Source organism: Lineus longissimus, chromosome 10 (assembly GCF_910592395.1).
Source record: "Lineus longissimus chromosome 10, tnLinLong1.2, whole genome shotgun sequence".
In the NCBI taxonomy this organism is placed as follows: Eukaryota; Metazoa; Nemertea; class Pilidiophora; order Heteronemertea; family Lineidae; genus Lineus; species Lineus longissimus.
The window spans coordinates 14,402,345-14,419,967 of NC_088317.1; the positions used below are offsets into that span (position 1 = coordinate 14,402,345).

The 17,623-nt window shown below is 41.3% G+C and overlaps 1 protein-coding gene across 1 annotated transcript; it reads right to left on the bottom strand.

The window, feature by feature from the left end:
* Window positions 1-919: 919 nt before the first annotated feature.
* On the bottom strand, window positions 920-11,739 carry LOC135494997 (deleted in malignant brain tumors 1 protein-like). The gene is made up of 11 exons (XM_064783380.1): window positions 11,623-11,739; window positions 10,929-11,094; window positions 10,331-10,503; window positions 9,689-9,848; window positions 9,075-9,241; window positions 8,479-8,638; window positions 7,594-7,775; window positions 6,523-6,864; window positions 6,058-6,219; window positions 3,726-3,807; window positions 920-2,893 (listed from the first exon to the last, which is right to left on the bottom strand). The coding sequence occupies exons 1-11, from the start codon at window positions 11,672-11,674 to the stop codon at window positions 2,437-2,439; spliced, it is 2,103 nt and encodes a 700-aa protein (XP_064639450.1). The 5' UTR covers window positions 11,675-11,739; the 3' UTR covers window positions 920-2,436.
* Between the last annotated feature and the right edge of the window lie 5,884 nt (window positions 11,740-17,623).

The window sequence follows — 17,623 nt, forward strand, 5'->3', positions numbered from 1 at the left end:
CACTTAGTCGACAGGCAAGCTAGAAGTTCAGCATCGTGAGCAGCTCCTTGATAAGGCCATGTCAGGTTCAGCGTGCCTCTTCAGAAACATCAAGTATTAAAAGCTGTGGTGAGCACATAAACAGACCATGGTCACCTTCATTTGAAAATTCCTTCATAATCAAAGGCTAGCTCTGACTAAAACAGCACCCATAAACAATAGACCATCAATTTGACCCCAGCTCCTTACTGCGGGAAAACCCAAGTCCAGCAACCAAAGTACCAAAAATACATTTTTGTTTACATTTGAACCGCACACATGCTTTTGTTTACAATTTCTTTCCCCGCGAAATCGTGGATTGAAAATAACATTAACCTGGGTTCCGCAGGTCAGCAGGTTTCATCGGGTACTCTAGTTTCCCCCTACAACACAAATAACCTATATTTTAGTCAGGTTTGGCAACCCTTACGAGGAGCTACAGACGGCAAAGTAGGCCTACGAAGGTCTCATGTTCAGCATTGACTTTAAAAAAAATCCCCCCGGCCGATTGATAAAACAACTATGATTCACGCGTTTCGCGTAAGTTATTTTACCGGAGGATTTTATGCCACGACATACTTTCGTACTTGGTCGTTTTACATGTTTTATAATCAGAAAAAAATCTTGATTATACCGACCACTGTGAAATGACACGAGCCTTCAGGGTGCTGGACAGGCCTAAACCGACAACTATCCGCTGTCAGTACAAGACACGTAAGGCCGAAGTTACATAGACCTCATTCGTTCATTTCCCAGGACTCATTTTCCCCTTTTGCTTTCGTTCCCCTGTAAAAAGCACGGCCTTGTGGCGTGCATTCACCGAGGAATGAAAGAAAAACCTGGAAAGTGACTCGTGGTAAATGAACGAATGAAGTCTATGTAACCTCGGCCTAATGGGACTTCAAAACAAGGACAATAATTGCGCAGGCAAAATTTTTAATTAAGTTTAATTTTTTTATCTCAGTGGTCTAAACCCTAACAAGAGCTGCGACATGAACTCTATGCACTTTTTAAATTAACGCAGACATTAGCGGTTCATCTCCCGAATTTCATCGATGTGATATATTCAAGTGTGTGGCTTCTTGCTTTCGTTAAGTGTGATATTACAAGAACTGCGTCAATAAAAGCAACCCGTCTTGTTACGGCCACTCTGACTCCGTTTCGCGTGCATGCACATCGTAGCCGAGTGAATATTGCCACACAGTTATTATGAAATCTCACAGTCGGTAAATTATTGAAATAAAAAAGTGCCGCGCTTCATGAGATTTGAGATACAATGGAACCTCCCTAAGCGGACACCTCTATACTAAGGACACTGCATTTGGTCCCAACTTGGTCATTAACATTGAATTCGACATCTGTAATCAGGACACCTCTCAGTTAAGGACAGCATTTGTCAGTCCAAAGGGTGTCACTCCCTATTAGAGAGGTTTAAATCCATGAAAGTGGCTTGTTTATTCAATTGTATACCAGTCTGTTCATCAGCGATGTTTAGCTGCATTTCGACTGCAGTCGAAATCAAATTGCTCCGCGATGTTACTGAAGGACACTCGAGACATCTAATTGCATGTTGGATGTCATCGAAGAACAATATGGAATCTGCAGGCATCAATCCATCATTCAGAACAAATGGTTCTGAACTTTTAGCCGTTGTTGCACAATACTTGATTTGCATGCGTTTTGTCAAAATATCGACAAATGTAACCACTTTTGACTACTGGAGATCTCATTTAATAACATGGATACATGACAATGTCAACAATATACACTCGCGATTATTGTGAGTTTCTGGTTGAATATTTTTATAGATTCTGACAAGAACTTTGTAAAGATTTTAGATAAAAGTCATGAAAATGTATACAATGAATAAAAAAAATACTGTATAACCCTCTTCGGACCAGGATTTTTCAACTATTACTCGCCATGTGTAGACCGTTATTTTATTCCCAGCATACTCACCATGTGGACTTGTATTTTTGGGGACACCAATCCCAAATTTGTTTGTTTTCAATTTAAAGTTGAATGATTAAAACACCTGAGTGTGTGAGCTGAAGGCAAAATAAAATGTTACTGACGTTTTATTACCTTGCTAAGGGATTCGGTGTTCAGTTGGTGCTTTGGAGAAGGTGATTCGCCCTGGTCTAAAAATGTCAGTGTGTTCTACTGGACCGTGCTTTTTCGGTTTTTATTCATGTCATTCTAACTTGAGCGAAAAAAGTGCAATTATAAGCCTACTTGTACACACATATAATGTGCATTGATGCCTTTAATGCCCGAGAAAGGCGTGTACTATTGTTTTTTCCGTTTTTCAAACGGTATTTTAATGCCGGTGGATCCGGAGCGCTTATCGCAGTCTGACTGGTATCTTGAAGCACGTTGCAGTGCGGTGCAATATGGACAGTCGATCATATCTCACGCTTAAATTGGCCTCACTTGCTCGGCACTAAGTTGACGGAAATCTAGGTACTCGGACCTGTTAACTTGGTCGAGGTGCGCGTACGGAGATTCTCCCGCGTTGTCGCTGGTTGGACCATAATCCCCCAGCACTACCTCAGTAGGCCTACTAGCCGGATAGTCTTCCGTGTCGTATCGCCTTAAAGAATTGAGATCGCGCGCATCTTCGTAATCGGACTCCGCAGGACGGTGATCTTCTGAGCTCTCCGTTGTTACATCGCCCATATGGTCTAGACTATCCCTAAGGAATGTGCTGTTCTCGTAGATGTGAATTGGTCGATTCACAGTGTTTGATTCAATGCAGGAATTGTTGTCGATTCTTTCGCAGGATTCAATTGTTGTCACACCCTGTATTGCAGCAGCATCGAAGTCTCTGTTGGAATCCTCTTTCATCCTACCAAAGTGAATGAATCCCTTTTTCCTGTAAAATAAGAGTAGTGATAATGAATTCCTACATCCCTATCTGTATCCTAACTACTTGTACTAAAGACCAGCAGAACCATTCTGCGAAAGCACTCACTCGAAACGATATGCAAGACGCAAAATGCGAGTTAAGAGATTGAAAGTTGCGAGTTACGAGTTAATACGAGTCATGCGAAATGCGAGTTCATACAAATCGTTATCTTTGGATAATCTGGTAATTCCAGCAGTTCCTAGTTCCTTAAAGGTAGTGTTCAGCGGGCCTATCACCCCAAACATCCGTAAGAGCACCGACATCAATGAAAGTACAGTAGAATCTCTCTTTTAAGGACATTTTGGGACTGACAAGTGCTGTCCTTAATAGAGAGGTGTCCTGATCAGAGAGGTTAAATTGAATGTAAATAACCAATCTGGGACCCATACTAGTATCGTCAATAGAGAGGGTGACCATAGTAGAGAGAAGTCCGCTAAGGGAGATCCCACTGTATTAAGAGCTTTATCTGGCATGCCCAACATATGAAATTAGACGCTGCTTGATTATGACGACTACTTCCTCTATTAAACTGCTGCTTACTCTAGTAGCTGAGTGCAACTTCCATCGTTTCAGACACAACAAGATGTCTGAATTGATTCAAGGCTCAGCGAAGTAACAGGGAGTTTTTGCGAATTCCCCGAAACGCTTACATGAACGCCTATCCCATCGTTCAACACCCTGATAACTATATAATGTCGAACAATAGGATGGGCGTTTGCGTTGACGTTTCGGGGTTTGCTCTCGAACTATTATGATAGAAATGCAGCTTCTAAAAATCTATGAACATAATCAGGCTTACCACAGGCTTATTCCAATGATAACAGCAATGGCGATGATGATTACCAACACTATCAAACCAACAACGACACCGCTTCTCATACCTGGTGTATCGAAAAAGTAGACTTCAGTTAAAAGGGATTTCGCACGACCAACGTTTTAGCCTACTTTTGACGTTTCTCGGTAGGTGAAAATGTACCGTCTCATGATCATTTCCTGTTAAAAAGTCTGGCGGAAGTCAATATGTAGCTGGATTCCGCCTGATAAACATGTTGACAAGAGGGCCCGAAATAGTGTTCCATTCAGAAACTCGCGTCAAGTGCTTTGACGTGTTTGATACAGACTGATGTCGCGGTATAGCCTCAAATTACGTCCAAAACCCTCGGCTCTACCTCGGATCTTTGGTCTGCACTTTCGGTCAACCCGAGCGGTCTTGATCAAACAACCAAGGAACTCCAGCTCTGTATTAATTCCTTAATTGAGAAGGTGGCTAGATTTCACACTGGTGTTACGTTTCTGGCTTTATCATATGATATTCATTAAGTTTTATGAGACAGTCAGCACGAGAAGCCAATACTTTTCAATAGAGGACACAGAAAGAGCCTTATCAATCTGTTTTCTAGCGTTCCCCGCCTACACAATGTGGGAATTCGTCAGAAACGGTAAAACTGAAATATTGCGCCCGCCTGAAACTCACCTGGTGCTTCGTCATCACCATGAGGAGCCTTGATTTTATTTATTTATTCGTGTAAAATACATGTACAATATTTGATATAACATGACAAGACATTGGATTATGAACAAAATAAAACGTACATGCATTACACTGGTAACCATGTAGGTCGAGACCTATTATATGGCACCAGATAATATGGGTTGTGTCGTCGGGGTGCCGGCGACATGCGCACTAAGTGGGCCGACAGTTTGCACAACGGCAGAAAGTGACGAAAGTGCACATGTCGTCGACATCCAAACGATCCAACCTGTCAAAATAATAAACATTAAGGGACGATTTAAAATGCATTTTTTTCAAATTATGTAATTGGACCGGGAGGCTGTTCCACAGCTTCGGTGTCCTCACCCAGTATGAGGCACCGAACGTCTCCGAGTGGAATCTCGGCTGCGCCAGTCGTAATCCGTCGCCCCTTACAGCCGGGGTTATATAAAAACGTGCATTAAAATCCAGGACATTATAATAAGAATCGTGCATAAAAACTAGATCCTTGATTTCCCGACGGTACGACAGGGGCAGCAGAGACAACGCTCGCAGACGCTCCACATATGGCATATCAGGGCTTAAAATGTGACGAGTCACCCTCCGCTGGACACGCTCTAAAGTTTCAAGATCACGTCGCACATGTGTGTCGAATACCACCGTACCATATTCAAGGCGACTACGCACAAGTGATTTATACAACATGATATTCAAATTAACGTCTGCAGTACGCCCGCATACACGCCTGATCATACCCCACATTCTACTTGCACTGCTTGCAATACCATTGACATGAGATGACCATGACAGGTCCGAAGAAAAGACAATACCAAGATCCTTGAATTTATCAACCCGACACAATGCAAAACCATTGATATTGTAAAAGAAGTGTGTCGGATTTAACTTCCTAGTAACACTCATGACCATGCATTTGCTTGGGCTAAATGTCATGCCCCACCGTTTACTCCAAGCGTACAATTTATCAAGGTCGGTCTGAAGTAGCAGACAGTCGGTTACAGACTCTATCTCCCTACACATTTTGGAATCATCAGCAAAAAGATCCATGGCAGTACCGTCACTAACGACCTCAGCAATATCATTTACGTACAATAAGAATAAAAGAGGGCCTAAAATTGACCCTTGCGGCACACCAGACAGTACATCTAAAAGTGATGACTCCGAGCCATTAATCACAACTCTCTGCTTCCTATTTGTAAGATACGACGTTAACCAACTCAGAAGACGTCCACAGATTCCAAAGGAACGAATCTTATGTAATAAGAGGCAATGGGGAACGGAATCGAAAGCTTTAGCAAAATCCAAATCGGCTCTACCTCGGATCTTTGGTCTGCACTTTCGGTCAACCCGAGCGGTCTTGATCAAACAACCAAGGAACTCCAGCTCTGTATTAATTCCTTAATTGAGAAGGTGGCTAGATTTCACACTGGTGTTACGTTTCTGGCTTTATCATATGATATTCATTAAGTTTTATGAGACAGTCAGCACGAGAAGCCAATACTTTTCAATAGAGGACACAGAAAGAGCCTTATCAATCTGTTTTCTAGCGTTCCCCGCCTACACAATGTGGGAATTCGTCAGAAACGGTAAAACTGAAATATTGCGCCCGCCTGAAACTCACCTGGTGCTTCGTCATCACCATGAGGAGCCTTGATCAGGGGTGGTGTCACTGCAGTTGTCGGCCGAAGTGTTGTAGGAGCTGCAGTTGTCGGCCGAAGTGTTGTAGGAGCTGCAGTTGTCGGCCGAAGTGTTGTAGGAGCTGCAGTTGAGCCTGGCACGGGAACTGGAGAAGAAAAATATGTGAATTGGCATTGATTCTCTCACCAAACACCGCGATGGTGGTGCTAAAATGTTAGGCCAAAACCGAGGCGGCGGCAGCCGAGGTTAGGGGGACTAATTAAATGAGAGCTACACTCGATCGGTGTTTTGTGAACCAATACCGATATAGCGTGGTATCTATGTGTGTTCTAAAACACCTCTAACTTGATATATTTACGCAAAATCTACCGGCAAGTTTTACCAAAGAGCTCTGTTTCAATTTTTTTTTTGTTTCATTGGAAAACTGTGCGAGAAGGCCAACACCAACCTGTCACCCCAATGTTCAGTTTCAGTTTTCCTGTCCAGATACTTGCTTGGAACACGACGGTCATTCGGTCTGTGTTGTACGTTACTGACTTCTGTGCACTATCTTCGCCGTAGAATATGTCCGTGACGTCACTTGTTATGAAAGACAGGTATTCAACATGGTTGTTCTGAAACATCTTGTTGTGGATGTAGACGGTGAAATTGGAGGGCGAGGTGAGGTTGACATAACACGTAATACCATTTGTGTAATACTTGAAACTTTCCGGGTAAGTTGGTGAACGGATGAATTGTACGCCAGGTGTTAGAGCGTGAAGACTATTGGAGCAAATATTGATGGTCGGTACTGAAAAATACAAAGAAAGTCATGGATAACTATAACTAGCTTGACTTTTCAAAGGACGGCCGCATCGAATTCACTCTGATGAAATTTCAATTAAATCTCACAGTCCACTGGTTGTCATGTTGGGATAGGTGGTTACTTCAGAAAAATACGTCATTTTGGGAACCTGTACAATAACTACTGAGCCGATTTTTTCAAAGTTTGGTTTTTCGTAATCTGATTTTGGGACCAAACACAATTTCAGGCTAGAGACATGCAAATCAAGTACAAAACAGACAAACAATCTGCGCTGGAGCCCTTTGACAAGTTTGGGACATCTGGACATGGGCCCCTACTTTTTTCTAAGTTGGTGTTTTTTTCAGCGAAGCTTTGACGTAATGCATTTATTTTTACATTGTACGTTCTGTATCGTTTGCAAATTTGAAGAGATAGTCAGAAAAAAACCTGGATGTTGTCGAATTTCACAATGAATAAGCGGTACAGAGCGGAAATTGTCAAAATGAATGCACTACGTCTATGTATAGGAATACGCAAAAATCAAGGAAATGTGAAAAGCCTCTTGGGGATCCTAGACTTACCGACTTTAAAGAAATTGGACCAGTTGTTTTGCACAGTGGACAAATAGGGTACGGACATTCCCTTTTGAAAAAGCCTATAAAAAGCTTACAAGTATGTGGCATATGATTATGATAGAAGCCTGCAACACCTTTGCCAGCAAAAAGTCAAACTTACGGCTCTCGTTGCTGCACACCACTCCTGAAGCATTAACTGAGTGGCATACTCCCTTCTCATAGGCCACATCATGCTTGCACTCTGCAAGGCTAGGCTCTTCTCCGTTACATTGGACATTACTCCAGAACACTAGTCCAGTTCCTTGACCGAACACGGCATTCTTTGTAGCATTGATTGCTTGTCTGTGATGGGAATAAATTGTAAATGCATGTACATGTATCTGTACGCACTTGTCAAAAACACAGGTTAGTTGAAATATCTAATTTCATTGCTTATTGTTTTACTTTTTGGACACACGCCGTACATAATCACCTACTATCAATCGTGGCAATGCATAATCCATGCATCCTCAGGTAGGGGCGTGGGGGGGGTGAAAATTTCCGCGAAATGCACTTTAGCTGAAATTTATTTTACAATTGACCGCTAATCACCCTTGATCATGAGTTTTTGGAACACGACACCCTCGACCCCATCGAAATCCGAGGGACGTACTTATGATAGTCAATCAATCTCAATCAATCTCAATCAATCAATCAATTACGATTGTATTTCACCCTAAATTCACAGAAAAAAAGCTCTTCAAAAATTATCATAGACGCATGAAGATATAATGCTTGATAAAAAATATGCTTTTAGGAGCGTCCTAGTTGCCATGATGGTACAGTTTTTCATTCCATCAGAGATGGGGACGACTCTGTTGAATATCTGGACAACAAAAGGTCTTACACTTTGTGGTCGGAACGACTCCTCAGTGCAATTGTTGACCGAAGGAAGAGTAAGATACCTTCCTCGCCTTCTCTGCCAATGTCATCGAAATACAAAATAATGAATCTTAGAGTGTGCATGTGACCCATCACTATTGATTATAACGCAAGGATGACTTACCTGAATCCAAGCTGCCGGCATACGACTTGAGCAGCGTTCATGTCCCATCCAGTGTCACAGATGACTCCCCAACGACCATACCGGTACACCTCCACTGTCCCCTCATCTTTTGGGTAGCTGTCCGCGGGCGAGAGACGGATATCAAACATCTGCTGTGTAGCTAAAGATAATTTGTTTTGGATTTTCTTTACCCAGGTTAAAAGCTTATGACGGCACCATCCAACTTACCACCTAGCTTTATGTGCTGTAATTTAATGCACCTCTATGAGGCATTTCCGCAAACGCGTCTGTTGGGGAAGGCGAGAATGCCCCTCCCCCTCCCAACTTCAGTAAACACGTCCTACCATTATTGTACTTTGTTAAGGACATTCTGATCTAATGTAAAAAACTATCATGAAATAGAAAAAGAAACTCTAACATCTTAAGATCACTTTACACTTTTCTATACTGCTTGCTACTGCAAAAAAACAATTTTATTCTTGACAAGCTGAAAAATTCCCGCTTTTTCTCATTAATTATATATCCTGTCTTGAAAGTTTCATCACTTTCGACAAGCAAGCACCTTAGCCTAGTATGTAGATCGTTTACATCCATACCCATATCAAGCTTGCATTCGACTCCCAAAAGTGTAGCTGATGGGCAGCTCCTCGTGGAAGTCATGGAACATGCGGCTAAGGTTGGCTGGGTACCGCGGCAGTCAACCGATACGAAGTTGCGGCCTGTATATGAAGCTTGATTTGTGGCAAGTGTAGTTTGCATGTCGCTGAAAAAGGAATTGTTAGTGATGTTTGAAATGAATCACAAAAAGTGCTTACTCATAATTATAGCCATTTAGAGGTTTGCTCTGAATATCCGACGCGCATTGCTTTTTTCACCCCTCCCTTTTAACACTCTTCAAGCTATGCTCCCTGTATGGAGAGGCAAATCTATACATTCGCATTCTATCTATACTATCCACAGTTTCACGTTGTCCAAAGAAGATGAATATATCATTTTAGTTGTGTAGAATTTCATACAATGGACCCGAACCCTTAAGTGTCAATTTTTTACATTAAGCCCAAAATTTTTTACATTACGCGTTAAGACGTAAAGATTTTATATTACACGTCAGTTTTTACATGAGTGGTTGTACATTTAGCATATCTGTCACCTTGTGGTATCATAATTTAAGAGCCAACCAACAGTCCGAGCCACTTCAAGAGGGGCCTACCTGTATCCCATTTGCGCGCAAACGGTTTTGGAAGTCACCGTATTATTCGCTGGCAAGTCGAAGCACACTGCTGCCTTTTTACCATTTTTTGAAGCGACCTCCAGTATTCCCATGTGAGCGTTCCTTCCGAGAAGTGTTGCATTCAAAAAGCCATTTAATGCTGAAATACAGGTAGATTCAAGTTTAATCAGGCGACAAACTGGTGTATTGATTTTGATTGTCCCGTTTCTGGAGGTTCCCCCTTTGGCTAATATAAAGCAATGTGCCCAATAGAAGGAACAAACCATACATTTTTTTCTGCTCTCATTGCCAATTCTATCAGGCAATTTTAATACTAATGAGCTCCCTTGATAAAAGCGTGTACTGTATGGCAAGCCATTTGTCCAATATTTAGTAAAACCTTTGTTTTTAGTATCAAAACTCGATTTACTTCCTTAAAAAAATCTGTTTCAATAACTAGATTATATATAATCAACATGCTTCTCTATAAAAACTAGCTTCATCTGCAAAAAACGAGTTTTTTTCAATACGTTTTAAAAGAAGAAAACCAGGTTTTTATACTAAAAAACTCAGTTTTTGTAATTATTGGACAAACGGCTTGCCAACTGCCCTCAATTATCTCTTGTCTGTCTGGGCACGCACCTGGGTTCTTCCTGCATTTCACCACCATGTAATCATGGCGAACGCTACAATTGTACGGTGGAAATCCAACTATATTGCACTCATCAAGCCTCGATTCTGCCCCAGAACAGGATATTCTGTTAACAATTCCTTTCCTTTGCCAACCTACGGTATACTTTGTATAGCCCACTCCCCTGAAAGGAATTATAAACTTATGATGATGCATCAAGTTGTATAGTAGGATAGCAATTTAAGATGACAATTTTGAAATGCAACACTAATTTGGCAGAGAGTAAGACGCGGTGGTGACATTGACCCTAAGTGAGGGTATATTTGCCAAAAACTAGATCCCGATGTGCCAGCTTTGAACCAGACATGGCAAATAATTCATTTCAAGTGAATAAGTGTTCCAAAAATATGTTAAAAGATAACTCAGTCAGCTTAAATTATTGTATAATCCAGCCCAAAATAAGATGGTGGAGGAAATTAGGCCAATTTGACCTCATTTTACGGCACTAAAATCATCGCATCACACACTCGAGCAGTATTCTTATTTTATCTTGAATAATATCGGATACTCAGCGATTGTAACAGACAATATAACCGAAAGTTGACTTACAGATATCCTAACTGTCGACATGCCACTTCTGCTTCGCTGCTGAAGGTATAACTCCAATAGCATATATTCCCCCACTTGCCACGGTACCGGATGTCAAGCAAACCCTTGATTTCATCATTGTTTATCGATATCCGGCTGAGTTGCACCACGAGCGCCTCCGTGGAAACTGAATTGAGAAAAACAATACGAGAATAGGTCAGAGGCTATCGTCAGGATTTCAAAATTGCATTGGATCAGTATGGTTTAATTAAAGGCTTACACCATTCATGTCCAATAGAAATGATTACTCGCAGTTGTTATGCACGCAAATCCTTGAAATTTGTGAGTACCTAGTAACTTACCTCTGGACTGAAAAAGACGTTACGTAGCCGAAAATCACGGCCTGTGCTCGAATATTACTAATTGCCCCAAACCCAAAGAGGGCAGCGCTCTCTTGTTGGTTTACTGCACCATGTCCAGGACCGTTATCAAGTTAATAAATATTGAGTAACCGCACCCGGGATAAACTTTAATATACCTGACGTGTGCCTAATAATTTGGCCTAGTTTAGCTTTAGCACTTATAACAACCGGTCTTCCCCTCCTCCTCATATATATCATATCAAGACCATGAATAGGAGAAGAAGAAAAAACAAACATTCCCTGTATACTTTTTAATCCTAAACAATAATGCAACCAATTAAAATAGTACTTACAAACGCTAGGCAAGCACGATACCGCGAGGGCGAAAACTAGTATTGATAACATTACTCCTTCAAAACCCTTTCTACATCAACCTGATGTCATCATGTAGCGTCGTCTTTTTCGTAAATGAAAATGGGAACTATAGGCTGTGCATATATGGGTAGCACAAATATCACTAACTGACAGCCTTTAAGAATAAAGCCACACTTTTTGTGTGTGATTTATATGCGAAATCACTGGAGAATAACATATTGTGGCGCGTGTAACACAAGGCTAGCTTGCACATTTATCAGATCATCAATGGAAGGACATTCAAACAATTATGAGTCAGAGCATATTTTTGGGCCAAGACACCCGAGGCGAGGGCCATCGAATTGACTCTATCAAACTTCGTTATAGTCCAGGAAGTTATGCGGATTTCCTCTTCAATAGATATAACAAATTAGTTATGGATAGCACACTCATTTCATATATTGTGGATCGATCGTTAAGTGATTTTGTCGTCTATTAGAATATTTGAAATGAATCTCTTCGCAGTTTAGCGACTTTTGGCAAGTTCGAAATTTACGCCCGTGTCACGTATCACTGTCGTTTTGACGTATTGCACATTCATATCCTTCCCACTGCTGATTTATGAAATGAAAATGATTGTTTAGTGTAATTTCATAATCAAGTATCGTTTACATGGTGATTACTGTATTGCAAATCACGCATCGGAAGATGCCAAACCACGATATATAAAGTTGTGGTTGAGGACATAGACAGACCGGACCATGGTCACCTTCATTTGAGAATGCCTTCATAATCATGGGCTAGCTTTGGCCAACACAACACCCATAAACAATGCCCCGGTCGGATCCCTCGGTATATCTCCTCAACCAGAACGCGTTCACCCCACCAGGCCCGCTCGGATACCTGCTGTACTAAGAATAGGTTCTCAATCTCTCCAAAAATATATACCTTTATCCTGTTGTTCATGTTCCATAATCAAAGCCCGCCAAGACATATTCGGTATCAATCTCGACTCCCAGGAGAAGTTTTGTTGTCATCCGATTTAAACTGACGGAGGAGTAACATTACAAACTACATGTATTACACCTTTGCCTCCATTATATTAGTGGTAGAAGTCGACTCGCTTATGACCAACATGTTGTAACATTTTATTGATTTTCCCTTTCAGAGATATGACCAGAGCTGATGTTTAGCTTCACTTCCTTTTTAGGGATACAACCAGATTTGATTCGATTTTAAAAAACTGAAATTCCCTTTTCAGAGCTGCCACCAGGTCCTATTGGTTTCTGGCCTCTCAACAAACTACGTGAGCTAGATGACGTCGGACTGTACAAGCTCAACGCCACGGGACACGGACTAAACCTTACATCGGGCCAAAAAGGAAAGCCTGATACGGCCTACGAGTTTGCGGAAACTAGCCATTCAGCTCTCCACATATGGCATGGCTCGAGTACTTTGAGAGACATGGAAGACTTCACCATTCTATTGTTGATAAAGCCTGAGCATCCGTATCCAGTGCCAATATGGACATGGAGGTCATCTTCGGGCAAAGTCGGATGTATTCTTCAAATTGACCGAAACGGCAACCTGGCGTTCACGGGAGAAGGTAAAAAGAATGATCCCACTATGCTGAAACATAATGATAATGATAACCTTGAGTTCTGATATAGCGCTTCTCCAGGTTTCCCTGCTCAAAGCGCTTTTGGGATACCATATTATTAACCCGGTCTCCACGGAAATCAATCAGGGTTTTCAAGGAGTAACCAGAAGGCGCTCACTTGCACTTGACCTAAAGGGGAACCAAACCGTGACGGGGAGTCGAACCCGCGACCTCTTGATCATGAGGCCGACTCTCTAATCACATATAAACGTATTTTACCACCACGTGGTGTATCTTAATGAGGCAATTACTTAATTTACATTAAAATGATCAGGAATATAATGCATACATTATTGATATTTTTTTAAAGTGGTGTATTTCAGCACAAAGATTCGTCTCCCTCATAATATCTATTTTACCGCTTTTGGAACAAGCGCATTTCAACTGTTCTAGGTAGAGATGGCGTAAACAGGACCTTTAACGGGACTATGCCAGTTGCTCCGGGTGAATGGCAGGTCATGTTCCTCAGCTATATGGGAAAGAACGAAGTTGTGAATATGAAGCTGCGAACAAGTGGCGGGTCCTGGATTGATCTCCCGAAGAGGACGGGCTTCAAGCTGCCCATATACGCCTGGGGCGACATGCTCATCGGAGCAGCCTTTTTTGGCCATAACTACTTCACGGGGACTCTGGACTGCCTGCTGCTCTTTGACGAGGCGCTGCATAAGCACGACGTTGGTACGGCGATGAAACTCTGCCAAAGAGAAGGTGAGCAGTTGGAAACTGTTGAATTGTTTTGCATATACATGTAACGATGTAACGGACCCTGAAAGACCCTTCAATTTCAGACAAGCTCTATAACAACGTATTTTATTTTCTACACGTCCTGAAGTAACTTCGAACCAGTCACACCAGCTGCGAACCATCGTTGAAAATGCCCCGGATTTATTTTCATCCTGGATGGAGAGCGACATGGGGCGTCAGAAATATGGTGCTCCTAAATTACCAAAGTAAAATTACTTTTCAGTACATGTGGCCTCTTTTATCATCCACCATCCGGTAAACATCTTCGATTAAACATGTTGAATATGCAATGCACGATGCGAAACCGACGGCATCATTTGGGTGGCAATAACTTTGTTATTTATTTATCTAATATCTTCGTGCAAATCCCAGGGAGCGAATAATTCATTTTGGTCTACTATAGATCTAATAAAGACAACTCTGCTGGCTGATGATTACCATTCTGCCAGAAAGTGCTCGCTTTGTCATCTTTGCCAATCTGAAATCTGGTATTTGAAATGTGCAGCCTGAGGATGAATGTCTCGAGATAACACCGCGAGGCGCCGGCCTCTATGATAATGACATTGTCCCTTGGTAGACGAGGAGTTCTGCAGATATATTTGATAATGTGCACTTACAGCGCATAAAACAACTCTGGTGAAACTTTGGGTATTTGCTTTAATACCCTGTCTCGAAAAAAATATGCAACCCCCCAGCCGTTATTTTCTTAGCCATTATTTCCTCACCCAGTATTTTTTAAAACTTCCTTTGATCAAACGTCTTAACCTTGTCTTCTCAATGCATATATAGACAGTTACACTTTTAGAATCAGAAGTTTTTGAACCTCTGAAAAACAAACGTTGTGTGTTTCTTTAACCAACACAAATATGCACCCCTTAGAGGTTTTTTAGAATCTCAAAAAGCATTAGCCTAATGTTTATTGATTTATCTTACCGAAAAACCCCTGAAAGGTTCATATTTGTGTTGGCCAAAAAAACCTTTAAAAATCCCCAAAACATCTATATTTCTAAGAGGGTAAATAAGAGAATAGGAAATTGTCTTTGCACTTACATGTAGACAACTCCCACGTCTTATCACATCAAAAAAATCTTGATTAATGTCACAATGATGAAATGCACAATAGATACAATCATGCATCACATCAGAACCCCCCCCCCCTCCCTCCCCTCCCCCTTATTTTTCCTATCTTCTAAGAGATAAATCAAGAGGTACATTCTCCTATCCGGGGCAACTTGACCTGCTCAAGCTAACACTATCATGCTCAAAATGGCTCTATCATTCTCTTATGTATACGACCCGTGCATACAGCGTAGTGCATATATTGTAGGTTTCCATTGCTATAAATTATTTTAGATGCCGCAATTTCGGAAGGCTGTAATGAATTTCCTCCCGGGACACTGCAATCTGGTACCATGTGAACATATTATTCAGTGGGTTTAGATGGACCTTTTCTTCACAATGACGGCATGCAAGCAATGTCTATTCAGAGTAAGAACTATAAAGTGCCAGTCCATCTCTCAGTACGTGTATACACATTTCAAATGTCCTGCCACAGACTGTATTCACTATCAGAGCAATACATATTTTCAATATCAGGGCATGATAATTAATTGTGCGGAGAGTAGGGAATATCAATATCAATCTTGAGAGACGTTGAACGATCTTCATAGTGTTAATATCCTCATATATACCCAGAAAAATCTGCAACACTTCATGACCATGTCAGTTTTTGTGTCAGAGAGATTGCACAGCTGTGACCTTGAAGTGAGAAGTTTGAGGACCAATATCGTCGAAAGGTTTTTTTGTTCACACACGTATGCGTGTACAGTTCACTTGTTTAAAAGCTGCTTCATGTATCCGAGGTAAGTAAATACACAGCCAGTATCGTCTTCCATATCCTAACCATATTGGTAATGTACTATTAGTTAATATAGCCTTGAGAAAAGTAGGATTGTATCATAAATTTTGATATACATAGCTAAAATTATAAACTATGAATAACGACTGAGAGATTCACGTCGCCGTCATTTAGTTTTAATATTTAAGCAGCTTTTGATATACAATTGGCTTTTACACAAGGTACATATACATATCTGATACGCTATGTTAGTACTGATTCAGTTTTTGATCCGGTGTGACAGCGGATATAGTCCCCCTGGAGTCATAGTCCGGTAGCATTGTATTTGACCAAATAAGCAGCATGATCTATTGTACCGCTAACCCTAACCAAAACATTTAGCAATGCGGGCTATTGTTACACGGACTATCAGCCCAGGACTACTATCCCTTGCACACTGGTGTACCATGATATTCAGTGTTTCCCATAGTTCAGTGTTTCCCTAGTCACGGAATAAGCTGACCGCTAGCCCAACAATGACTACTCGAGGCCTCCGATCTCGTGAAAGGAAAACACACACACAACTACTTCACGGTGGGTACAAAGGTATTGGTTTACCTTTGCAATACAATAGAAACAAGGCTCTCCCTGCATTACAGTGTTGGAGGGGTACAATAGGATAAAAATAGTAAATGCCGACCTTACGCCCCTCAAAATGAACTAATCTTTTGTAAATTTCTTTTGTGTCGTCGTTTCCTCAGGTAAATGTAATCAGGCATTTTTCAATAGGCAAACCGACATTTTTAGCTTTGTACTATACCAGTCCAATTATTGCCTTTTGTCCACACTATTACAAGTTGTTGCACTGCACGAGCGGGCCAACTAATGACACCACACTATCACTGGCAAAAGTCGCGAAACGTTATAACCCAGCTATAGCTATCCATGCTAGCAATGATATTTACCTAAGCCATTCAACCAGGAACTGTTTGAAAGGCAATGACATGTATTCGTATACATGTAACACAACAAGACATGTATAAAAAGACATAATTATTCACGTCGGAATAGAAGAGAGGAATTATCTCGAGTGTATTATGTTTCGAAATTGCGATCTATACGACCCGGAAAATGTGTAATGATGAGACGATGTCACGCCACGAGGAGTATCATATCGCCCGTGTGTTTATCATAAAATGTAATGGCTATACATATGCACACGGGGTTATATTGTTTCGTTTTCATAAATGAATAAGAAAAAAATGTCCTCCGCCGAATATGTTAATGTCCCACAACGAAAAATCTAAAAACTACTTTTCATATTATATTGAACTCACAAAAAATTCTTAATTAGATTGGACATGCATTTCCATCGGATCGTACTGCAAACAAAAAGTGCTGCAAGCTTTCCCGGATGCCCATTATGATTATGCCATTATGTCTGATCTGACAAGAGAACGACAGCGCGCTGAGCACACTTCAATGCGATTGGATATACGAATGTGTTTGAAGTATTTTCTTGAGCACTACAAGTGCTACAGGGCTATTTCATGTCACGAGTAAATGAATACCCCTCCGCTGTAACTGCGGCCACTGCAGACGCAAAGTACCAACTGCTTATTTGAATATGCAGCGACAAAATGGTTAGAACTTGCTGCTCCCTTCAATGACACCCCATGACTTCCGAAAGATTATTTGTAGTGCGTCTGAAAGCATTGGGAGCTTTTGTTCTCAGTTGGCTCCATGGCGCAGACAAAAG